The sequence below is a fragment of the Leptosomus discolor genome, chromosome 3, assembly GCF_034619465.1.
Source record: "Leptosomus discolor isolate bLepDis1 chromosome 3, bLepDis1.hap2, whole genome shotgun sequence".
Lineage (NCBI taxonomy): Eukaryota > Metazoa > Chordata > Aves > Leptosomiformes > Leptosomidae > Leptosomus > Leptosomus discolor.
This window is the reverse complement of record NC_141393.1, coordinates 12,427,052-12,453,442: the sequence shown is the minus strand read 5'-3', so window position 1 is coordinate 12,453,442 and position 26,391 is coordinate 12,427,052. Positions and strand designations below refer to the sequence as shown.

General features: G+C 47.4%; 1 protein-coding gene across 1 annotated transcript; it reads right to left on the bottom strand.

Annotated features, from left to right (window-relative positions):
- Nucleotides 1-1,206: 1,206 nt before the first annotated feature.
- Nucleotides 1,207-26,013, bottom strand: LOC147415795 (exocyst complex component 3-like). Its single transcript, XM_086462858.1, has 12 exons — nucleotides 25,710-26,013; nucleotides 23,437-24,034; nucleotides 21,653-21,770; nucleotides 17,497-17,571; nucleotides 15,195-15,295; nucleotides 14,079-14,171; nucleotides 12,583-12,715; nucleotides 11,249-11,359; nucleotides 9,608-9,763; nucleotides 6,451-6,572; nucleotides 4,640-4,825; nucleotides 1,207-2,737 (listed from the first exon to the last, which is right to left on the bottom strand). The coding sequence occupies exons 1-11, from the start codon at nucleotides 25,996-25,998 to the stop codon at nucleotides 4,645-4,647; spliced, it is 1,977 nt and encodes a 658-aa protein (XP_086318984.1). The 5' UTR covers nucleotides 25,999-26,013; the 3' UTR covers nucleotides 1,207-2,737; nucleotides 4,640-4,644.
- Nucleotides 26,014-26,391: the final 378 nt, after the last annotated feature.

Sequence of the window (26,391 nt, the reverse complement as noted above, 5' to 3'; positions counted from 1 at the left end):
GGACACAAGGGCAAGGGGGAGATGCTCAGCATGGCTCCATGACAGCCCTGGCAGGCTGATGGCAACGGCAGTGCTGCCCCTGCCCACATCCCGAGGCCATGAGAGAATCCTGCAGAAGGATCCTAAGTGTGATCCTGCTTCCCAGCCCTCCACAGAGAGCAGCACAAATCCCACCCGAGCGCTTTAACCCCAGGCTAGGGTGAAGGATAGAAAGGAGGAGGCTGGGTACTTGAGAAGGTCAGGGCACAGAGCAGAGTGGGTTGAAATCCCCCCAGACAAGGGAAATCCCTCATCCCCCTTCCCCACAGCCTCCCCTTCCCTCCCTGATCACCCCAAATAGCCCCAGGGAGCAACCCACCATCCCCCCTGCCGCTGCCTCCCCACACACCATCTGCTCTCCCCAGGTGACTTGCTGGTGGCTGAGGACATCCCTCCCACACCATCTGCCTCCACACCAGGCGGCCTCTCCCCATCACACACCCCCCCCCCCATGTCCACCCCAGACAACATCCCTGGGCCTTCCAGCTCTGGAAAGCCTCACACCAGTGCCAAACCTCCCGGACAAATTCAAGTCTTTATTTGCCCTCTCCATGAGGGGATGGTACACACGAGGTGCAGAAACTTGCTGCTAAGGAACCTCATTGAAAGTGGTGCTTCTCCACACACACACAGAGCAGAAGGTGCTGCCCAACCCCTGCCTGCCCAGCGAGGACAGGCACAGCAGCAGCCATGATGTCGTGGGGCTTGTCCACAGCCATCTCATCCACAGGGTCGGTAGCGGCAAGCCCAGCATCCCAGCCGCTGCTTGCAAGCAGAACATACCCTCATCCGCCTGCGAATGTCAAATGGCAGAGACGTACATCGACATCGACATGTACATGGCAGGAACTGTCCACATGCTGTGGGATTATTTTTAGCCTGACCGTGATGGAAATGTCAGAGGGGTTTTTATTTATTTTCTCTGGAAGGCTTGTTGCTTGAAGTCCCCATCGGCATAGGCTGACTCTGACCCTGCTGCCACATTCGGGTCTGTCATCCCTTCCCGCGCTTGAAAAAAATGTGCAGTTAGGCGGGAGGGGAGGGTGACTGGCCCAGCATGCCCAGCAGGGCTGGCGCTCTTCGGAGGGCAGGCGTCCACCCAGCCCCACAGCCCGACCCACGGCCACCCGGCCAGGCTGCACCTCAGCCAGCTCCCCCAGCCTCCCCACATCCCAGGAAAGGTCTCACCGAAGCTGCAATGGACAGCTATTAAATGCAAGGGATGTAGGAGCTGGGCCTTTGAAGCAGACATGCAGTCAGGAAGGGCAGGCAGGCCATGGGACGTTCTCACTGCCCTTTAACGATGTGAGGGATGGAATGTAACAATGCCGAGGTTTCATGGTACCCCAAAAGCCCACAGAGGACTCCCTGGAGACAGAGCAGCCTGTTCCTTCCCTCTTCTCTGGACTTGCCCCATGCTCAGTGCTGTGCCAGAAGCAAAGCTCGTGACAGTTATAAACCTGTCAAGCTCACAGGACCCCGTCTGCACAAAGGGCTCTGGGCAGACAAGCTGCCCCTGAGCCGGGACACCCACGTCCCTAGGGTGACAGCACAGCACTGCAGAGCGTGGCAGCACCCACCCAAGTTCGTTCTTTCCCACAGTCCCAGGGCCTGACTTGTCCCCTGCCTCGCACATTGATGGGCTATGCACAAATTTGTCCCTTTTCTTGTTAGGGAAGCAGATTCAAGGGCGAATGGCCTTGCAGAAAAGCACTGGCACTTCTGAGGTAGCTTGTTTACACGGACAGAGAGGAGCAGTAATGGCCTATATTAACACAACAGCAAAGGAGGGCCTTGAACCTCATCCAGCTTGGAGGTTGTGACCAGTCCATAGATAACTGGGAAGAAAAGTCAGTGTTTTCCGGTGGAACTGCCTATTTACATCTGAAAACAGCACAGACCTTGCCCGGAGGCTGGGACAAACAGCTCCTTTCACTGCTTGCTTCCCATGAGGCTTTCCCCTCCCTCTCCAAGAGGAAATTTCCAGTAACTGAGGTATACAAATGAATCCAAGACTGTGCTCCAGAGCCAGCTGTAAAACTCATACAGGAAGAGCTCCCCATCCCACAGCCAGCGCCACGGCAGGCTGTCCCAAAAACAGGTCACAGCCTTCATGTGAGCGGAGCAAGGGAAGAGGCAGCTCTGTTTGCACCCCTCCTGGTGCAGGTCAGGCTTTGAGGGGTGGATCCAGGTGCCCAAACCCGCAGGTACTGCTGGCACCATGGGCTAGGCAGGATTCCCTAAGAGAGGGTCTGGGTTCTGTGGGGGAGACTGCGATGCCGTGATGCCGTGTCATCTGCTAGGACACCGTGTGCTGCAGCGGTCCCTGGCTTCATGTGAGATTGTACGAAACAAGGGATGGAAACAGAGAAATTTGATGAGGGGGAGCCTTCCTCCTCCTCCACACACCACCATGCCACATCCTGGGAATAACCACCAGGACTCAGCTAAGCAGCAATTTCTAGAAAATTTTGAAGGAACGTCTTTCTGTCATATCCCATTCATCTTCCACCTGGACTTTGCATAGAAGAGTAGGATTTGGGCCATGTGATTTTCCTGAAAAAGTGCAGGAATTGTGTCTTCCATAGCTGTCAGGCTTCTCTGTGCATCCGACTGCATGGGTCCCTGAAGCTTTCAAGGAGCTGTGATTGCAGATGCTGTCATGTGGGAACGAGACCTCATGTTTCTCGCAGTAGGCCTTGAGGGAAGGCAAGAAAAAAGCTGAGTAATTAAATAGCACTCGTCAGAACACGTGCAAGAGTCAAACAGCAAAAACATCCCTCCTATGCACCGACTCCTGCATGAAGCTGTATTGACATTTACCTGCTGAAAAGCTCCAGTTCCTGGGCTACTTTGGCTAACAGAATTCATGGGCCCACAGCCATGGGCAGCATCCCTGCTGCTCCCTGCCCACTCTAGCCAAACCTGCTCACTCCTCTTCTGGGAGGTCATTTCATGCTAACATGAAACAACCAAAGATAACACTTTTCCAAAGTCCTCCTGCCTCCACATGCAGTAGGGACAAATACATGCTATTATTGTGTTCCTGGCTGGAAGAAAGCAGATGGATTCCCAATGTACCTGCAGGTCACACCCCAGAGCGTGGCAGCAAAACTGCAGGGCTGGGATAGAAGGAGGAAGGTGACCTTCCTTTGAGCACATGCTATAACTGATTCACTGTTACTGCTACCCCTGGGCTCAGGTGAGGCTACCAACCTGTGCTACACACGTGCTTCCACCACACTGCAGACTCAGCCAGGACTTCTGAGATTTGGGAGCCTATTTACCCAGGGGATTTCAGCAAACAGGAGATTAAGGGAATTAAGTGTTTTAAAAACACATTCCTCAATACCGTTTCTAAAGCAAAGGTGATGCCACGGGTAATTTCTTTAAAGGAGAGTATAAGAGTGGCTGATAGACAGTTCATTGTATCAGAATCAGTTTTCATTAGGAAGGGAAAGCTTGTGTGCTTATTAATTGTTTCTCTAATTGCCTTCTCTCCCTGCTACCAGGGTAGCTCGCTGTCTGCTTGTGCCTGGAGGCCCCAGGTCAGAGCCCTGCGTAACTCATCCCTGATCTGCTAACATGGGGAACTATAAATAAATGATGACACTGGAGAGCAGAGGAGGAGGTGGAAAGGAACTGTGCTTCTCAACCTGAGATAGTCTAGTCGGCTTATCCAACACAAGGTGAGTGGTGACAATCCGTAAATATTAACCGGCGGGGGACTATTTCTGATAGCTGAGGGCTCTGGCCTGGCAAAGATAAAACAAAATTCTCTGCCTCTGAGCTTGAAAAATTTGGACTAAAAAAAAGTTGCAGATTATTTAAAGTGAAGCAAACAGCTGCATGTTCTCCACTAAGAAGTATTTTTGAACTATGAGGACCTGCTTAGTTTCAAGGTCTGCTGCAGCTTACCCCCCCCCCCCAAAAAAAAAAAAATCCCCAATTTGCGACTGGGAAGGAATCCCTTAAGAAACTGAAAGGAGATTGCAGGTGCTCCAAATGAGCCCTGGCAATTCACTCCAGGGGATTTAAGACCTTACAGTGACAGTCATCCCTCTGACTTTTATCCCTCCTCCCTTCTGCCACTGGTGCTGCTGCTGACAGCACAGAGGGGGCACCCTCGCCACTGGTGCTTGCAACAGGGCACAGTCACCCGAACAGGACCAAGCCCATTTTAATTAACACTGCTCTCCTGGAGGGGGCATCCCGAGAAGGAAATCCTTCAGCATGCCCTGCCAGGAGGCAGCAGCGCTTGCCTGGGAGCCCCTGCCCATGCACACATGGGAAGAGTTGGGAGGGAGGGGATGCTGCAGAGAGACCTTGCTGTGGGGCCACACAGACACAGCCCCGTCTTCTCCTTTGTCCCTGCTGTAACCTGAATCACACATCAAAGCATTCGGGGCCCTGCACTGCCTACAACTTGATGTTTCACGGTGTGGAAATTTGCAGGTGGAGAGAGGGAAGTTGAACCAGCAACAAGGACCTCGGGGACGTGACGCTACAGCCATAGTCATTCCACCTCCCTGTAAGCAGGAATGCCGACGCCTGTGTGGGTGCGTGTGTTACACACAAGCACGCTTACACACACACCTACCTTTGCTAACAGCAGAGGCAGCCACAAAGTCCATATTTTCCAGGTTTTACTTCTATATCTGCAAAAAGCAAGTTTTCTTCTCTTTCTGTTTGCCTGCAATTATCATGAAATGCCTTCAAGAGAGCAGCTCTGTCTTCTCGGCTGAGCGAGTCTTTGATGTCCAGCACTGCACTCAGATGTTCCTTCCTTTCCAAAAGGAGAAGAAGGCAGGTCAGTGAATGAGTCAAGGAAAAAAAGTTTGCTTCCTATCACTCTGTTTCACTGATCCAGACAAAAGACTGGAAACTGCTGAGCTGCTCTATGACACCCTCTGACCACCTAACAAGGAGGAGGCCATATCACAAGAACTGTGTGGGATATGGCTGCGCTCACAGGTCCCAAGCCCCGTGCACACGGCATCCCCATGAAACTGGAAATCTTCACCTCAGGTTTCTTCTAGAAAAACATCTGTACCCTCCATAATAGGTTTCAGGTAACTCTACATTTCACCATTTGGAAGCATTTTTGGTATCTTTTATCCCCTCAAATGGAGCTACTGCTGGTTCATCTGGAAGGCTATAGGATTCTTGTTCTACATAGCATCGCTTCGCTGAGCAGGGCCACATCACATTAGTCTGATTAACAAACAGGGCAAACGGATCCAAGCCAAACAGTTTTAAACACACGGGAACCTTCTGAAATCAAGAACAGTGCATCTACTTACACCAGGATGACTTCCTCTGAGATCTGGATCAAAATAACATTCTTCTGAGAACTCCCTATGCCCACTTCCTATACTAGGTATATATATATACATATATATATATATAAAGACACAGTTATATATATACTACTATTTATATATGTACATATATATGTACTAAGAGAGTAAGAATTGATATGCTGTATCAGATAAGCAGCTTTTTAGCTCTATAGCATCTTCAGAAGCAGTAAATGCTTAAGAAAAGAATATAAAACCCAGATGAAGCACAACACGATCTCTCTTTGTCTTTTTTTTTTTTTTTTTGCTTCTGGCAGTCTGCAGTTTAAGGACTTCCGTTGCTGGGGGTTATATCATGACTGTCATGTTGAATAGGCACTGAAATAATTATTGACCACAAATTGTCTGTTCCCCATTTCAAGCTATTCACACTTTTGGCCTTTACATCTGTCCTTTACATTGCACCCTGCGACAGAGAGCTTCACACTGTAATCATGTTAACTTGGAAAAATACAGTCACTAGCACAAGGCATCAGAACAAAAGATAGATGTAATAAACCACAGACTTGCAACAAATGCAGTTAGCTAAGATCTCACTTTCCTAATAAAAATTGGATTTAATTTCTTTTAAAAGAAATGCCTTTGAGAAATGGAAGTGTATATTCTTGCTGAATACACCTAGGATTTTGCGAAAAAGGATTTTTTTTCAGAAAAGGATTGGTGAAGTGTTAAAGCCAAAAGCCTAGTCCTTGGAAGCTATGAAATGCCTGAGTTAAGCATGTTCTTGAAACCTACGTTTGGCACACATGTGCCTGTAAACTGTCCATTCAGGCAGCATTTTTCCATAGCATTCCTGCTTTGTCGACAGCCATCTCATCTATCCTTCACCTTTACAGAAGGACATCTCAACTCCACTGGTTGACGTCTGGCAAAGTTATAAACCTTGTAATCAGCACCTGTGAACAGGCAGCGCCGAGTGCATCCAAAAGTAAGCATTGTGCCTGGCCCAGCACTCTGCAAAAAGTATCGCAGGACTAATATTGCTGTAGGTCTTCTGGTGGCAAGTAAACATGTAAGAAACTACAGAAGTCAAACCAATAAAAGACCTTACCTTAGATCAGGAAATTCTTTGAGAATGGGTAGAAGGGCTATTTTCATCCCCTCAGCATCGGAAGTTTGAATAAGTTCTAAAATTGCTTTTATAGGATCCTTGAGGGGACCAGCTGCAGGACCCTGGGCAGAGAAGCAAAGATGTGTTCAGGGCAGAGGAAGCAGCATACAACACTAAAAGCTGGACTTGTATCAGACTGGGGATCTCACTGCATGGGTTAGGAGCTTTGCAGGACTGTCTGTGAGTGTATAGAAGCCTGTTTTCCCTCCAGGGTAGGAGAAAAGAAACTGGGGTGTAGCCACAGACTGCTTCCAGGGCAGCTGGGTCACTACCTTCATCAGTACAGAATCCCCTCCTGCATTTCCTTTGGCAAAGTGGGCAAAATTACCTCATTTTTCCCTACATCACCTCTCCTCTCAAGGCCTTTTCACCCTTTGGGAAGCGGTTTGCTTCAAGAGGTAGCACAGCCCTGTACCTATATGAAAAAAAAGCCCTATTGGCCAGACATAATGGCATTTCTGCTGCCCTGGAGCAAGCCCAGGGACAGAAAAGTGACCTTGGAGAGTGGCTGAGAGGACACAGATCCTCTAACTGAAAAACAGAAAAAATGGGAAGCACGGCTGGACACTGCAAAGTACATGACATGGCTGGTAGCTGCTGCATATGGTCATCTCCCTCTAAACTGGAGCACACAGAAGAAGAAATCCTCATCAAGAAACACACAGCATTTTTAGGAAAACCGGAGGAAGCAGAATGCGGATGATCTGCCAAGAGAGAGCTTCAGGTCTTGCTCACATTTTTCATCGGTGCGGTAATGCAATTAAATTGCTTCCCTGAATTATTGATGCCATCACGTCAACAGACACTCTGTGACAAAGCAAACCTGGAGAACAGGCTGCCAAACGAGGGCAGGTTCCCCTGATCTCCGCGGGGCATTAGAAACGGCAGGCTGCATTCTCAGTGCGGCTCACCTCCGCATCGAACATAAATTAAAAATAATAGTAATATTTGAAGACAGCCTTCCCCCTCTTCCTCTGCACTGCAGACACACAGCCTGTCTGGCTCTGCACAGCGCACAAGCTGTACTCAGCTCCTAAGGCACCGATACTGTACAGCTTCATACTTGGCAAGCTCACTATTACAAAATGCTAATTAATTTGAAGGTGTCAGATTTAGTTAAGCACTATACAGACAGGCAAGGTTAGAGGTAAACAGCCTGCAAACTAAAAGGACAAAAAAGAGGTGTCTTGTCAGCAGTGCTTAAGTGCCTTTGGCACATACTGCTTTTAGGAGAGAAGCAAGGTATTTCCTAATGTTTTCTGAGGACAGAGGGGAAGGAAGAGCCTGAAGAGAGGGCAGAGCGGGGCAGAGAGCAGGTGCAGCCTGTGCAGTGCCTGCACGATAAATTCAGTCTGCAGCAGAGTACATATTTTGCATGCACAACTGTGTGCTTCATTTGACTGAGGATTAGCCTGTCCCCTGCAAATCGCTTATGCATTTCCTCCACAAGGTTTTTGGTGCTCCTGCATCAAGTAAGAAAGTAAACAGCCTGGGGATGCAAGGGAAACAGTGCTAACTAGATGCAGCCTTTTTTTTTCCCAAGCTGAATGTAGGGTTTTAGTAGATAATTAGATTTCCTGTATCTCCTTTACACTATAAAACCAGCTTTCCTTGCACATTACTGCCAAAGCTGATGCTGAGCACCGCATTGCTGGTAAACTTCAGAGGTAAAATTAGAGAATCCTCCTGCTAATCCCAATGGCTTGATTGCTCAAAACATTGACTCGTCTGTCATTGATCACTCCAGGAGAGTTGGGTCTTCAGCTCAAAACACTGTCAGCTTCCACCTTCCCACCATGAAACTAACGCATTAATTCTGAGGGCTTTTTAGAGGAGCCTACAGACAAACATTTTGATTTCACTTTATTCTCTGGACAAAGTAAGAATTGCTGACAAATGACTTGCAGGGAGACTCATCCAGGAGAAAATAGATTTCCAGTACCTAGTGCTTAAATTCACAAGTTGTGAGAATGACTCGGAATTTGTGAAATTATTAAAACCAATAAAGCTGAGGTTTCTTATCTGCTCTATCACACCCAAGTCCTATTAGCGAACCGACTTTGCAACTGTTAACATGACGTTCAGTCCAGCCTCTTACAAAGTCCTGTGCCTGGGCACCCTCAGCCTGCATTTGCAAAAGAGTTGTGCCAGGGGACATTGCACTGCAGCCATTCTCCGGCTGGAGTGGCCACAGGAGGGGATGCTGCTGGCATTGCAGTCCTTGCCCTTGGGTAATCACGGGACCCATGTGACAGCCTGGTGGCACTCGTGTGCAGCACTACCAATTACACCGGATTATGAATTCAGCAAAGAGGGTTTCTTAAGCTTCTGAAGTTGCTTCTGCAAATCAGACCTAGCATTTTTCCACAAGTTTTCTTCAAAGGTGTGGCTCTGCTTTTACACCCAATCTATCCCTTCTGGAATGCATCTTTAACTCCTAATGCTGTGAAGTATTTACCCCCATAGGAAGACTCTCTCCTCCCTGCAACCATCACCAACCACAACAGCATCAGCATGTTTCCACCTGTGAGGAAACGCTGCAGCACAGTGAAATGGCTCATGCAGCCATTAGCCCTGCTCTGAGGGGCTGGGAAGGGCCTGTGGGGAGGGAGGAGGCCAGACGGAGGGATAACAACACATATCCCATGTCCAGGGAGGAGCCTCCATACAGGGCAATCCATGGAGAAGGTGAAGATGTGGAGCAGCTGATTTGGTGCATCGCTCCAGAGGCTCAAAGGAAAGCACCAGAAGGAACACAGCTCTTCCTCATCTGCATCCCCATGCCATGTACCAAAGGCTTGCCTGGGGGAGCTGACAGATTTGGAGCTGTCTCACCAGCTCAGAGGAGCATGCCTCATTCTTATTTCAGTGGCAGGAGTGCGAAACTTGCCTCCTCTAGTCACACATTTCAAAACTATAAACTAACAGCTTCTGGCAGATCAGAAGGGCCGTCAGCACATCTGATTGTCATTTCTGCGAAGCTGGATACCACTGTGATAAGACCTCTTAAGCTTTTCTGTTGCTTTCAGAGCCTTTTCCTCTGTTGGTACCATTCTTGATGACAGAGAGCAAAACTGTAACGATATCAAAGACTTACTAAGCACTCTTTAAAGATGGCTTGTAGCATCCTATGATCTTCTTCTATCTTGCTGACAAGCCTCCTCCTCTGCACAGAAGATGGTTTCCTGGAAGAGGTCAGGAGGGCCTGCACATATTCTGTAATAACAATGGCATTGACAGCCTTGACGAGGGCCTGTTCCAGAGCAAAGACACCCAGATTAATTTCCCTGCAAGGACCAGACCATATCTCTAAGAAGACTCTGACCAGTGTAGACAGCGGATATAGGGTCCATGCAGATGGCTGTCCCATTTATTTCCTTAAGTATCCCTTTAAAAAGCCTGGTCCAACACATGGAGTACCTCCAAGCTCTATGTGGATGACATAAACATTGATGATAAGTGTGGAGACATCCAATAAAAAGCATTGGGACCAGTTAGCTGAGCCAGAGGTCACTCACACTCCAAAGCAGCAGTGACACTTGGTTTAGCCCCAAGCTAACAAACACATCACTTGCGGACAGCTTGGACTACGGAAAAAGCCAGAACTAGCCTCTGTGGAGCATCCCCACTAGACACATCCCAGGGCCATACCCTTGGGCACCTGGGCATCTCTGAGACACCCACTACCTGCTGAGAAACCCCAGTGCCAAGACCATGGAGTGCCTGAAAGGGGGAGGGAAAGTGAGCCTTTCTAAGGGGAGATGGGCTGCCGCACAGAAACCACATTTTCACTAGCAATTGGATCAGAGCAGTTTTAGGCTGCAGCCCAAAGGTACAGGAAATCCCCAGCCCTGTCCAAAACAGACAAAGCAAGAGACAGACAGCTCTGGCACAGAGCTCCACCACCAAGCTGCTGCTTGCCCCAGCACTAATGTGACATAATGTCCAGTGACAGGCTCCAAATAACAGCACAATAACTCCTAACTTTTTCTGTTCCATTACCATTTTCCACATATCAAAATGTTAATTAAAATTGGCACTGACACAGAGCCTGCAGACCTGGGAGGGTAAGAGAAAGGGAGTCCAGTGCTTCGGGGAACATGTGAGGCACAGGTAGCAGCAGCAAATCCAACCTGTGTGCAAAAGAAGGTACCCCAGGTACCAATTTCATTGCTGAAGAAACAGATTCAAGGGTGTCGTGAGACCCCAGACAAATTCTTTAGGCTACTGTAAAGGTACTCTGTGAGGTTGTTCTTTGCCAACCCTGGCATATTTAACTCTCTGCCTGAGAAACTATGTCCTGGGGGGATCTGGACCTTTCACCTCTCCGTGTGCCCACCCTCCATCAAAGGGATAAATATTCCTTACAACTGAGGTTGAAGCACCTTAGAAGTTGAGATTTCCAATATAATGGTGTTGGGGCAATGGTAGGATCAGAGATGGCCCAAGGCTCCCCCCCATGTATTTGGGAGGTACATTCAGTTTCCACATTTCTTCACTTGTTGGTTTCTGTGCTGAGATTACAGAAAAGTCCTAGCTGCCACAGTGAAGAAGATATCTAGCTCTGTTGGATAGAGGAACTGGACTGAGACCATTAGATCTTTAAAAGCCCTTTTAACAACAGATAACACTGTTGTTTGGATTAATGTTCAAATACGGTGCCATCCAGAGTTTCAGGGACTAGTCTTAGTGATTTCCTGAATAGTATCTTGTTTTTACTTTCTTACTTATTTCTTACCTCATACGTGGCTGTTTTTTTCTTCCCAAATGCCAAAAAGCTTTGCTTTAAGGATTCAAGGATGTGGTCAAAACCACTGTCACACTTTCTGAAGTGCTCCTTCAGCGTTACCTGAGGAAAAGGGACAGACAGAGTCAAAGGGTGCACATGTAGAGACACCGCACAGACAACAGGCAGTGATTATCGTGCTTTTGCTCTTCCTGCTCTCAGAAACAGACTCCTCCACAAGCTGCAGCATCCTGTACCTTCATTTCAAAGAACAGAAAACATGGAAGAAAGAAACAATTCAAACTCAGGAAGGATGTATTAAGTTCTTAAGCCCAAATGTGGAAGACCAAAACCTATGAAAAATGGGTGGCAATAGCTCTAATCCAGGGACTGTGTAAAACGTGCCCCTGCAGATGGGGAGTGCTGGAAAAGCCAGCCATTCTGTGCCCTTCTGCTGTGGCATCCTGCTCCCAGCATGGCTGTTGCCTCTTATTTAATGGGAAAGGGTAAGGATCATTTAGCAGGCAAGATAAAACTCTGTCTTTCGTGATTCAAAGACAGTGTTGACACAGCCGGAGAAGAACTGAAAATCTGAGCCCTAGCTCTCCTGTTGCTCCCCAAGGTTGTCTGCATTCCCTGTCAGAACTACCCCCAGCTCCCAGCTCGATGTGTGGGCCCATGGGACAGGCTGGCAATGAGCTCTGAAGACCAAAACTGCACAGTGTGGCCAAGGCTTCTTTTGTCATTTTCCTTTTGCTGCCTTCAGCATGCTTGAGGGAGCCTGTGCAATGAGCCTGAAGATGCTCAGGGGAGCTTCCCAAAAAAACACACAACACCACACGCTATTAGGAGCCTGCAATTGTGTGGTATCTGGCCATGGAGCCCAGGACATGAAGGTGGGCGTCCAGGCTAATAGTCTCCTCTTAAAAACTGTGAAGGGAGGAGAACTTACCTCAAGGGAGGGATACATTTCTGGTCAGACTTCTCTACATCCTGACTACCCATCACAGTCTTGGGCTCTGTGAGTTATCACTGCCCCAGGAAGATGCCCGGCTGCTGGGGATGAGTAGATATCAGGTGAAGTTCAACCCTTGGGGTCTGGGTGCCCAGGGGCACCATGGGGTATACATTTGTAGCACAACAGCAAATACTACAAACAGTGGAACTGGGATCCCCAAAACTGGAAAAGATGAAACTGTCAACATACAGCTTCAGACAAGGCAGAGGAAGGCACTGGGCCTGAAGATCAAACTATGGTTTCACCTTTCCAAACCCAGACATGAGAGTGAAGTGTGTGCCTGCCCTACAGTCTGAAAGTATTCACTGTTAATGTGGGTCTCCCATACCTTGACTTTAGAAGTGACTGTCTGCAGAAAATGCTCCGTAATCTCATCTTCCATCCTGTCTAGAAACCCATTTACCTTAACATCCTGACCAGTGCTGGCACTGCAAATGTATGTTAGCTTATGCCAGACAGTCCTGTTAAAAAAAAAAAAAAAGAGGCATATGCAAATTATTGATCAGATCAAACCTGGCTACTCTCTCAGTTCAAGACTCTTCCTACAGTAACCAACATAACTGCCTGGGTAATTGAATGGACACATGGTCAGGTCCAGGGCTAGCTCAATGACCCACATACACGCACCCATCTTTTGGATGGTTCTCATTAAGATACTGCCACAAGGACACAAAAGCTCAGTGCACACAAATGCCACTTGTACCCATCACAAGTGAGATTAGATAAGTAAAAATTCTAGAATTTTCAAAAATGAGTAGGCATGAAGTGGTTTTGACAAATAGAGGCTGGGTGAGCATCCTGTGTGCCTCTGACACCCTACAAATACAAGACAAACAATTATCTTCCATCAGAACAGTCTTCAAGTCAGCAAATCCTGGTTAAAATGATCACTAGCTTGAAACCAGAGATTTTACTTTCTGGAAAAGCTCAGTGTATAACTTTATTCTCAGTATCACTGTAAAGAATTACATAAAAGAGCCTCGTAAGTATTCAGTCTAGGATCCAGCATCAGCAACATGCAAATACAACAAACAAAACAGCTACCTAGGCTCAATGCAAGGCTCCGATGACAAGTAAGCACTGTGCATACGCCGGATTTGGGCGTTTTGCTGACTCCAGAGATCCCCAGATAATTTTACACAGGAAGAAGAGAAGCAACCTTGTTTTCTCCATCCCTGCAAGCACTTCTGAAATTAGCTCATAGGTGCAAACAGCCTCCCCCACCCTTCTGTGCTTTATCGCTTCCCTCCTTCCTAGCAACCCCAGGGAAAGCCTGGCATGTTCGACTGGGTTTCATTCAGCAAAGCACTTAAGCTTGGGCTTACCTTGAAGTGTGCTAGCACACGCATCTCAGTGCAACATTTATGAGGCTTGCCTAATGACGGAGAATCAGGCCAGGGAAAGGAACCACATCGCAATGCATGGCAGGGTCGGCCAGGATAATGTCCCCACATGCAACACGGCATTGCTGCCTGCCTCCTGCTCAGCATTGTGGGCACCAGGAAGAGCGAGATGGTGGACCACAGGCTATGGCCCCTGCACCTGCACAGCCTGGGAGCAGGTGAGAAGCAGCAGTATGGCGCTGCCAACGCCGCAGTCCTGGCCCTGGCTGTGGGCACAGGCCCCACCTGATTCTCCCTCTTGCTGGGGCAGCCAGGGCAGCTCAGAAGGGGTCTTGCTGGTCATAGCTGGCTCCCTCTGTGCTTAAGGGTTGGTGTGCATTGGCCAGATCCAGCTGGAGGCAATGCTGACCCCATAGCAGAGTTAGATCAGACAGCATAAAATTAATTTTGCTTCCCATGCCACTAGGGTCTGGATTCTAACCTGAGAATGCAGCAGTTCTCCAGGATTCGTAAGCTGCTGCAGATCCCTGGGCAGACATCGAGCTGGAGAAAGCTTCTTACTTCATTTTCATAGCTAAGTTAGAAGAGGAAGACATATCTTTAAGCTGGCATGCTCCGTAATGCATCTGACAGCGTTAACCCAGCAGCAAATGGGAGAAACATTCTGTGATGGCTTGTCTTTTCAGTGCACACAGTTTCACTCCCCAAGGTGGGATCTACAGCAAGACAAAGGCAGTCTCTGTCCTGTCCAGCTGGCAAGGAAGAAGAACACAGGAATGGCACAGGGAGAACCCTCAAGCTGCCTGGGAGCCATTGCTAGGGATCAAGAGGCAGGAGGTTCATTGTACCATTGCTGTTGCTGCAACAGCTCGGGCTTTGCTGATAAAGCTGCAGAATAAAGCCTCAGTGTGTATGCATAGCCCACAAAGTCTATTGACTGCTTCGTCACAGCTTCAGTCTCACAAATGGCTCCTGACAACTCCATTTTATAGGAATTTCTTTCCTTTCATAATGTGAAGGGCCAAGGATCTTAAATCAACCCCCCTGAAATATTTACCTACAAGCAGCAGTACTGGCAGGGGATACACAGAGAGGGAGATGCCCAAGAACAAAAAGCAGATAAAGGAGCCAAAAGTGGTGAGAGGGCAGATAAGAAGATGACATTCATCCTCCTCTGAGAAGCAGGACAAAGCAGAGCTCCTCACCCTCCCAGGGAGCCAGCAGAAAGCATCATGCCTGGAAAGTTCAGCCAGGGTAGGAAGGGCCAAGTCTGGGCACTGGCCATGTGGCTGCTCCTCTTTCTGGTTGTTTTTACAGTCTAAGCCTCTCCAGAATAACCACCCCCCAAGGCTTTAACCTGTCCAGGCAAGTCCAGGTGCACTTTCTTCCCTCAGCTTTAGTCCGACAGCAAATGCTGAGCACACAAACAGCAGCGAAGCCCTGTCTCTCCAGTAACAGCTTGATGGGAAACAGCCACCAAACTAAAGAGGGGCAATGGCAGATCCGGCTGAACACAGCATCGTCCGTTGCTTCATCAGGATTTCTTTCTTTTGAGCACTGAGGACATTGCCAAGGAGGAAAACAGCATCCTTCCTACCTCTCCAGGAACCTCAGGCACTCCTCCAGGCACACAGCTTCCACCTTCTCTCTCAGGCTCCCACTGACACGCCAGGCAGCCTCCATCTTCTCTGTTAGTATCTGTGGATTTCAAGGTGTGAGAGGAGAGCAGGCCAAAGCCATATGTTCCCTACGCAGTGAACAGGAATACATCCCATCCCTCACCCTGCTGCAAATCCCTCTGCCTTCTAGACAACAACTTCTGTTTCAGTTTTGAGAGTCATTGTGAAAATAAAAGTATTTTTTAGGATCCTGATTGTAATGCCTGATCCAACACCTTTGCTACCACTGCTTTCATTGTGGTCAACAGACTGGAGTCAAGTCCTGCGCTTCGGGGAAAGCCTGTCCCTACAGATGCTCTCTGCTAGCAATGTCCAGCCTGGCAGCTCAGCTCATACAAAGACCCGCCGTCTGCAGGAGCACCTGCGCTTCTACGTGACCCACCCTTGCAGATAAATTTGGGTGCAGACACTAAAAAAAAGGTTAGGCAGCTCTAACTGTGTGCCCTGTGCCTCTGCCAGGGTTTCTACCAGGGATGTCTGAAGAAGACAGGTGTCTTCTTACCAGCCACCATGCTCATGCCAGACACGGCAATCAATCTGTGTTAAACCCTACAGCGCCTCTCTCGTCCCACTGACCTCAGTTGGGTGGCCCAGGTGCCTGTAGGAGGTGGGCTGTGCCAGACAGCTAAAAATCCACCCCATATTGGACAGGCTTGAGCAGGTGGCAACTTAATGCTGCCCATTAGTTGCTCCATGGAAACAAAAGCTTGCAAGGGGAGGAGAGCCAGATGGATAAAAGGAGACAGATGGACCCATACGCTATGCTCTCCCAGTGCTCTGGGAAGCGTCAGCCACAGACAAAGAGTGACTCACATTGTGAATGGGTTTTTCCACTGCTTACAACAGATGTAAAAGTTCACCCAAAGGGACGGGATAAAATATGCCACCCCAAAGTGTCAGGAAACCATGGCTGATGAGTTTCCATGACACCTTGTTCATTTTCTATCTGATCTTTAAGTGTCAGCCTGAGAAAATTGAGGAGGCGGCAATTTCATGAGGCTTGCCTATTCATCCAGGGTTTTCCATCACCTACCCCAGAGCATTCAAACCTGTCAGTTACACACACAACATAGCAAAACCACTCATGCTGAAGCATGGCCAGATGTTGCAGATATGAGGACCACAGCATTCAAAACAGGCTTTGGCCTGGTCCCCATTTGAAACCTTCACTTTCTCAGACAGAAGCAGGGAAAAAAACCAACCAGCCAGCTCAGTAGCTAAAAGCCACCCCAGCACAGATACATCACTGAGTACATCACTGCTTCAGCGGGCACAGGGCAAGGCGAGGAGGGAGAATTCCCACCTACAGGCTCTGCACTTGGTGCCTGGGTCTGAGTTGGGCCAGAAAAGCCAGTTTTTGGCAGCTAAAGCTGTATCCTCAGAAGGAAGGCCAGCTGCTGTTGACCTGCAATGCCTACTGCCAGCCTCCAGCGGGGTGCCTGAGGTTGTCTGCCATCCCAAAGGACCATGAGGCTATTTCCCTCTCTCATGACCTGAAACAGGATTGCCACGGGGGTGGTGGCAGTGGAGAAGAGAGATACAGTCATGGCAGCTCATCACCTGCTGCTGATGTCTAGCATCACTTGAGTCCACCTGTCAACTCCAGGATTTATTTTAAGCCTTCTGTGGGTCTTGATCCAAACACCCTCTGGCCATGGTATGTACTGCTCATAAATCAGCAGAGTGTGCTTCTGCAGTGCCCTTCGAGCACTCGGCTTCGCTGTGCTCTGAAGTAGTCCCTCGTGCTGCCTAACCTGTCGGGGCAGCAGTCGCAGCTGTACCCAGCACAAAAACAGGGAGCAAGCTGCCTGCATTTGCACTGCCAGACACGGGGACCTGCCATGGCTTGGCAGCTCTTGCTGCTTTTATAAAAGTGCCCTGCAAAACTCATACAGAGCAGACTGGTAAACATACTCCACAACTTTCCAAAAGGTTATATGAAAATTCAGGTACATACATGAAAATGCAACTTCAGCTTGAATCAGTTAATCTCAGGCTCATCCTTTCTTAGTTAGTTTATTTTTCTTTACATGCAAGCAAGAGAAAAACAGGTTTGGGAGCAAACAGATGCAGTTTAAGGATGGCGGCTAACTTGCAAGCTTTTAACACACTGAGCTTAGGCCAAGACACGCAAAACTGGATCTGGCCAAAACCTATGTACTTGCTTGCAAAAACACCACTTCCCCAAAATACGAGAGCTTTTCAGTTACCCCAGTTTACCTGAATGACTGCAGCATCTGCACTAGGGGGTTTCCCAATATCAAAGGCTTCTTTCAGGGCTTCCCCTACTTCCTTCTAAATATTACAAGAAAAGAAAAAAGAACAGTTGAGATACAATGGCATTCATAATGAGTTCAGTTTCCCAGCCTCTCATTATGCATTTGGACTAGATGAATTTCTGCCTCTATTTTTTTGGCTGTCTCATTTAACCCAAAGTCTGGCTATTTTCCAGCTGACCTAATAACATTGTTCTGTTTTGTTCTACATTGTTTGTTTGAGTTTAAATGATTTGCAGCTTCCTTTCATCCCAGTGTCAGCTCGGGTTATCTACAGTCTTCCCTAGTTAGCTTAGCTCAAATGAAGGCGCCCACATAGCAAAACAACACTTAGACACAACTCTGTGCTGCCAGCTACTGTAGCTGAGATTTTCCACCCTTCCTAGCTCCAACCAGCACCCGTATAAACCAGCCAGTGCTAATTAAAAGCATTCCTTCACTTGAGCCAGGGACTCATGAGTGCAAAGAGGACTTGGGTTAGTGTTTAAAGCTACTGTCATGGTGAGATGAGTCCCATGAGGCTGCATGATGGGAAATTTCCCAAGACTTGGCTGGCTTATGTGAGTTTGAACGGGCTGTAAAAACAAAACTAACACTGCAGAGAAAGAGCTCATTGCTTAAAACATGATCTGATCTTTATAGAAGCTTTAAACTCAAAAGCCTGGCTCACTTATTTGTTCTTTCATTTCTGCACCTTCCTCCAAGGAAACTGAAAGAATGTAAAGTCTGATCTTCCATTTTTGTCTTTGTTCTTTTCTGGCTGATGAATTAGGGAATTTGTGGCTGTCACCGAAGAATTTCATCAAAAGTATACTCAGAACAACTGCTTTGCCATACTCCTTGAAAAGTGTTAATCAAAGACAAATAAGCAGTTGTAAACAACCCAAGAAAAATTCCTTTCCTCCCGAGTGCCATCACCTGACTGTGAGCAATTGTGTGAATATGATGTGCTGAGATAACACATCTCAGCTGAGCTGCACAAACACTTCTAGCCTGCCCCAGTTGCACAGTAAAATGCGTCAGCCTAAGACAACACGAATGTCTTGCTCTGCAATGGGACAAAGCATGCATTAGGTTAGTAACTGCAAGGCAATAACTTGTTGAGCCACAGTACTTAGTTGCTTTGGATCAAACTATGTGCCTGAATTAGCATGAGCTTGCCCATTTGTAGCTCCTGTGGTGACACCAGCACCTCTGGCACCAAAGCTCCAACATGGAGAGGACCAGAATTTCTGCTGTAACAAACAAGCCCGTAAATAACCCCCAGTTTCCTCCTTGTCCCTCCCTGTCTGACCATGATGTGGTATGCTCTAAAAGTTTCAAGTCCATGGATGGCCAGCCCGCCAGTGCTGACTGCCCAGCCAACCGCTTCCTCTCAGAAAATACAAAGCACCGAGTTATTACTTCGGTCCCTCATCTGTCCAGCTGCTGGTTTAAAACATGTAAAATTTAATACCTTGAGACCTCTACATTGTTATCAAGTGTGGTCAAAATCAGCTAAGAGGCTCAACATGGATGCGAGCATGCCACTGCAGAACAACTGCACAGCCTTATTCGTTCGGGTAGCAGCAAGTCCTCAGCCCAAATTCTCCAAAGCACATGAACTTCTCAGCCCTCCTTCTGACTACTTGAAAAAATAGACAGAGGGAGGAAAGAAGACACAGACCCAAGTGATCCTTTCCAGGTCAGTGTAAACTCTTCTTGAGCTTTTGTCCAAGTGTGCATATCTGGTCCTGCCATCTCCACTTTTGGACAAGGAGCCAGTTTTTTGCTGAGGCTGCAGAAGCAGGGGATGGAAAATTCATTTTCCGCCTCTCAGTATCAGAATGAACCCTGGTCATGCTGGAAGGTTTGCCTTGCACTCTTGCCATATTCCCAAATACAGCAAGGACAGTGGTGACGGATCGACGACCCAGTCAACGGCACCATCATTTCCAGTTCACCCACCTTGCAACCTCAAAAGGCACAAAGTCCCCTTGCCCTAGACATGTCCAGGCTGAGGGAATGCTGCCTGCTTGCAGAGCTGGCTGAGTTCCCCACAGTGGTGTTTGGAAGTGGTTTTGAACCCCTAACAGCATCTGAGCTCTCAGCACCTTCAGATGTGGTCACAGTTCTCATTGCTCATTTCTGTTTAAAGTACTTTTAGTTTGCACAGATATCAGGCTGGCACTTCCAGCCAGGTATTCACAGGCAAAGCAGACCATGGCTTATTCTGGTCAGTCTCTTTGCATTTAGAAAACTCTCATCATCCATTGAAGTGGCAAAATCTGCACTATGTGATTTACAGTCACAACTGTATATCGCAATCGCTCAGGGATAACTGACAGGATATTTTCTCAACAGCAGCTTCCTGTATATGCAGAATAATGAAAGGCTCCAGGGGACCACCCTGGAGAAAAAAGTAGAGGGATAAAGCTGGTTTTATAACATATGCCACTGAGCTGAGCAAAGGGACATCCATAATTTTTCCATATGAAGTCAGCTTATGTCAACTTAAGCTCATTTGCTTGAACATGGAGCTGGTCCTAAGCTGGCCAGGTTTGAAGCAAGCTGGGACGCTGCTCTACCACACTCTCCAGCAATTCCAGCTCTGTGCTCTATGTACAATCTGGCACCCTGTAGACCTGTGATGCTTCCAGATCCAAGCTGGCATGAAAAAATGCAGCCAACTCAGTGCAGCGTGGTGTAAGATCTCATAACCACTGCCAGATCTAGGTAAGCCTGCTCAACGCATGGTGTATCAGGAAAGCAGAAAGCTCATGATTAAACAAAAGCTTTCTCCAGCCATTACATTAGAGGGAACTGGAAAAAAAAAAAAAAAAAGAAAAAAAAAAAAGAGTTAAATTCTTCATCACTGTTAGTCAGCATCTGTGAGGGTTTGTCAATGACTCAGTGACATGCTCTAAGATAACCTCACTAGCACTGCCTTGAGTAAAGTCATTTCCTTCATTGAAATACATGCTAAAAACGGACCTCAAGAACACGTGGTCTTCCCGAGGGTAATGATTAGAAACAGCCCATAAAGATGCTTCATGTTAAACACTGAAATCAGTAGGTCTTAAGCATATTGTCACCAGCTGGCACTTCTGCTCCCATGATTGTCACTACCTTCCTGTTCTCCTTCAGGGAATAGGTCTTGAGGAAAATCTCTGCAATTTAGAGTACTTTCCCTGGGGTGATTCAGCAGTTTGCCATGGAATTTCCCCTCCTCTGCTCCCCGGGGGCTGGTGGAAAGGGAAAGCAAGAGAGATGAGTGTGGTAACTCCTGCTGCTGCATTTTGGCTTTAGCTGAATCTAAAAGGCCCCGCTGAGTTTTCCAAATAGCATGGTTTCCTCTGGAACTCCCTGTTGCTACAACATATCTTCCCTGCTTCATTTGTATTCCACAGGCTGAGACAGCATTCTTCCAAGGGGGAGCTTCACGGACAAAAGAAGGAGATCTTACAGCCCTGGAGCTGAGGTCACCTGTGGGGTCTCAAGGCAAGATGCCCTGCTCCTACCTCACAGGAGATTTGTGCTGGGTGTGCACCAGCTGCACGATTTCTTGTGCTGGGCTCTGGAAATAATCTTTGCTATAACCTCAGCAGTGTCAGTCCCACAGGCTGGAAAGGGCTGGGAGGGGTCCACATACAGACAAACCCAGCAGCCTCAATATCCTGCACAGCTGAGGCAAAGAGGCTATACAAAAACCCAACTGTTGCACACTGTGGGCTCATTAACAGCTGGAGAGATGAACTTGAAATGGCCCTCAATAAGGAAGTGGATTTCACCTGTAGCCTCCCTCTCCTCTAGATAACACTGGCTTCTGAGCAGAGTAGATTGTAGCACTATGAAGGCACAGCAACGGGATGAAGAGAGATTTGCAAATGTCCCAGCATCTCTTTGCTATGGTGCAAGGACAGGGCAGCATCCCTTTGGCAGAAGACAGTCATGGATTTTCACACCTGGGCTCTGCAATGAAACTCGACCTTGGGGCTCACGCACACCTGAGCAGGGCTGGCTCAGCTAGCAATGGAGCAGCTAATTTAACAAGGGTATTCTTTATTTTAAAACTGCAGGAATAAAACAGGCAGATTGGGGTAAAACTCCTGAGTTCTTACCCGTGAGACTGCAAGTAACTTTTCCTCAGTCTTCAAAATAATCCACACGAGACACTGTACAACAAGGGAAAGGCTGTGCTGGGGGGTCTGCCTTGGTCTCAGACATGTCTCGCTGCCACTGCGTACAGAAACAAGAGCTCAGCAAGAGGGGCAGTTTCCTGCTGGTCCACAGCCCGTCGCCCGCCTGGCACCCCCTGCTCGGCACCATGGCCTCATGCTAAGCAAATGGGGTGCCCTGCAAACACCCAGCAGTGTTTGCAGTGTTGGGGCAGCCACTACATGGCAGATGATCTTTGTCATTCCCTTTTGCCCGCTATTATTTTGTGCTGTTTCTTTTCCTTCTTCCTATATTTGCTGCCCAAATTAGAGTTTTTGCTTGTCATTTCCCTCTCCCCTCATTGCTGCTGCTGAATTCCTTCCTGGGCTTGGGCAGAGTCACCCAAGCACACTTCCATGGATGCACAACTTTACAAGTGTCATATTCTCTCTGAATGGAATAAAAAACTATATACCAGGACAGCTGCATCTACACAGAAGCTTTCATTAAGGCTGTAACTGTATTCAGAGAGGAAAATCCAAATAGTTAAGTCTGGCATCTCTGCTGTTCTTATTTCCACCTTCTTCACTGCCTTCTGACCCTAATACAGTCACAGGCTGCTCTTGCTTGTTTTATTTTCTTGAAGGAATTCAGTATTTGCATAAGATATTTTTTCCTGTCTTTGTGCTTTTCTTTACATATTTAAATTATGTAATTATTCACCTCCAATTTCATGTACATTTTCAATATTTCATCAATCCATTACTCTAAAGTTTCACCATTTTAAAAAAGCAGTAGAAGGGATGCATCCTGGCCACATGTCTCCCACATGTGTCTGCGGACAGCATGCACCAATGTGTACTCACCCCCCTGCCTCCCTCCTTCGGGAGCTGGTGAGGGTAAGAGCCCACATGATGAACTGTTTATGACCTAATCAAGGGTTTATAAGCATAATTAATACAAGGAACAGAGAAGCTTTAGGCTTGGACGGAAGCAATCAAATAACCCAAAAGGGCTGAAAACTATTAGAACATAAGTAGATTGGAGCTGCCAAGTAGCAAAGTAACCATGGATGCAGAGAATCAAACACCTCATCTACCACTGTCATACAAAAAGAAATCACAAGAAAGCTTCAGGCTTTGATGATACCCACAGGCTTTGAATTGAAAGCTCTCAGATGTGCCACTCTTCAGATCACGGGGAAATCCACATCCATTTTCCCAAACTTGGGCGGGAATTTAATGATTTGCTAAATGTTTTTCCTGTGATCTGAACACTAATGCAGGAAATATGGAAACAACTGGTCAAACTACATGCCAGATAAAGCAGAGAGAACCAAGAAGATAACAAGGGAAGTCCACAGAGCACCATGCTGACACAAATGCAAGAGGGAATTATTCTGGAGTAATCAGAGTATTATGAACCTTGCTAAAAAAAGGCTTAATGAGAGAAAAAAAATTGTTCAAGAAAGCAGGACACTGTGGATGTCCAACAGGAGTCTAGCAGAGACATACCTGCTTACCTCAGGTAAGCCCCTGAGCCCAATACTAAGGATTTAGAAAGAGGAGTACTGCAATGAAATAAGGCTCTGATTCTGAGAGCACAGAAGATAAAACAGGCAGCGGGCAAGTCTAAACTCTGCAAGAGTCCTGAGCATCACTGTGTTAACAGGAAGCAGAGATTGTGCTCAGAACCGAAGAACAGAGACATAGAAAAATGTAGAGAAAAAGAAGTCCTTCAAACATACCTTTTGTACATTTTAAGACCCCATTCATAAACTAAAAGACACTGGCTGAAGCTGAAATAGTTACTGTTAGTGAGCGTGGAAAGGTGAGAAGACAAAGAGGCATGACAGCAGCGGCCGTAGGTGGCGAGCAGTCCTGCTTCCTTGAAGACACCACTTCTGTGCTCCAGGGTGGGGAGAAACATGGTTTCCAGCTGATTCAGGTGCTGTTTTAGTGCAGTCTCGTCTGTGTTATCAGAGGAACCAAACGGGGGAATCTGGGCTGTCATGTACTGTATTAGTTTTTCCTCCAGATCTTTCCTCCAGAAGCTTGGACTCCAGGTGGAAACAGACTCTGTTTCTTGGCTGCTGTCAAGCCACTCCACTTCCTTCTGCTTCTCCCACTTCAGTGATTCCCCCACTGACTGCAATGGCTCCAGTGTTCCCATCCTATCACTTCCACTGAGTGCATCTCCCACCACAGTCCACATTCGTTCAGCCAGTAGCATATAAAGTGATTCAGACTTTCTCACACCATCATTTCCAGAACGCTCCAAATCATAAATACGATCACAAGCTTCAAAAAATTTTCCTTGCTCAATGAATCCACAGATTGTTTCCTCTGCAATAGAGAGAGTAACAAGACAATTTGATGTTTGTTCACTCCTCTATAGGACCCATTACTTTAATATCCAAGTGTATGTTTCCCAGAATTCCTCAGGATCTACTCAAGATCACCTCACTTAAGGTCTAGCACCTCTCAGTTTCCTCTGGGCAAGCACTTTCTTTCCTCTTTCTTTCTTTCATCCTTTCTCCTCCAGGCTAACTAAGCCTGCAGACTAGTCTTCTGCAGCTTTCTGTCATCAACCCAGTAGACCCCATCATGTGGGCAATGCAGGTTCATTAATGACAATCTTTCCTTAAGGAATGTACCTTTTTTTTTTCCAGAAGAAAAGCATTAGAGAAAGGATGTCTTCTGAAAGAGCCAAAAGCTGAAAGTCAAGACTAGAAGGAATCCTCTGTCTTCTCTACAGAAACCCTGGCAGGACCAAAGTGCTGCAAACTGTCTTGTAAGGTCCCTCCCACCCGTTCACAGTCTGGCATGGCTATGCAGAGGGTGGCACTCCTGCCAGTGAGCTCTTGTCTTAGACTGAGACAGCTCAGTGCAGTCCAGGGCCCTCTCTTTGCTGGGGCTTTGTAACTAGGCCAAATGACTATGCGTGTTATTTCGCCCAAAGGTGAAAATCAGAAGGTGGTCATCTATCTGCAGTGTCTCAGTGATGGGGATTCAAGTAACTCGCCATGAGTTCCACGTCTGCAAGAAGTTGCAGTGACTGAGCCACTGCCCTAATCACCAGACACCCTATCACAGCAGTTACAAAATCTTTAAAGTTCAGAAGTTGGAAGGAGAAGCTTTTTGCTGCTGCTGCTTGTTCTCCAAATGGTTTTTACCCATCACAGCTCACCACCACAGTTAAATGTAATCTCACAACAGGTGCCCAGAGCTGTGGGTTTTTTCCTGTGCATTTTACAGATGACATAATTGAGTAACAAAAGATCAACAAGATTTGCCCAAACGTATCTGTAGCAGAGCCCAGAGGAAAAAACAAACCTGATGAGAACCCAGGGAAGTTAAGCAAGGCCAGAAGCAGTGGGACTCTGATAATTCAGGATACAAGTTTGGGTGTAGAGTGAAGAATGAAACAGTATGAGCTTCCATTACCTTTCACCTGTGTCCTAACCTTCCGCTATGAAAACACCTCATCTGTGTAGTAAGAATTACATCAAACAGAACTGGAGGGAGGCACGTGACACAAAATGGAGAAGGCCTGATGCAAGGATCTTCAGCAAAGCAATGGGCAAGCTGCTCAGGAGGGGTCTAGCAAGCTGCACCCATCCTGGCTCAATACATGCAACACATGGGAAATGTTCCCTTGGTACAATTATCCCATGTACAACCTACCTCTCCCTCCCCATCTGTGGAAGAACAGCACAGTAACACCTGACAGGGTGTCAGTCACACGTACATCATCTTTCTCACAAGACACATCAGGAGTCTTTGCAGAGACAAAAATAAGAATAGTAAAGAGAAATACTTGTGAGGCAAAGGGAAGGTGAAATACAGAAGTTTCCAGAGGAGCAGGTGTACAGTCCAGAAAGGACAAGAACTCAGGAAAAGGGTGGGGAGGAGGAAAGCACGAAGAACCTACTCCAGAAGCTAATGAAAACAAGAGCCTGCGGAGCTGGAAGAGGCAGAGGAGGTTCAGGACTGGACCCAGAGATAACTTCAAGGTTACCTGCAAGCATCCCTCCTTCCGCTTCCTTCCTACTGGTTGCCATCTTCAGCAAATTCCCTGTCACGTCCTCACCGCCAGCCTTCTCCTCCGCTGCCTCTTTCCCACTAGCCATGGCCTTTAGCAGTTTGCCTGCCATCGTTTTCAGTTTCCCTCTTCTCTTCACCTCCTGCTTCTTTCTCTCCTCATGTGTGGCCTCGGGCAGCATCCTTGTGTTTTCCCCAACCGTTTTCTCCCACTTGCTGCCTCTTCCCGCAAAGGCTCCCCAGGAATATTTTGCCTTCCTCATCATCCAAGTAGATTCAGATGCTTTCCGTCCAACTGGGAATACTACCAGGAAAAAAAATACATTAGAAACACTTCTATTCAAGGTAATCTTAGTGGCTGTCTCCCAGAGAAGTAATTTCTCCCCAGATTTATTTTTTTTCTGTGCAGCTACAGGTTTCAGCTGCCTTCGAAGAAGTCTAACCTGGTTCCTGCCCATGCTGAGTGAGGACATTTTTATAGGCTGTCAGCCCTCTTATGTAATCTCTCTCTCTTCTAAGAAAATAACATCAAAACCTCATACACAATCTAACCACAAGCACTGGGGGAAAGCCAGTGGGACTTTTGTCATTTTCTAAATGACCAAAACATCTCTGCATGCTGCCAGTTATTTCAATAACAATCCTATCTGTTTAAGGGA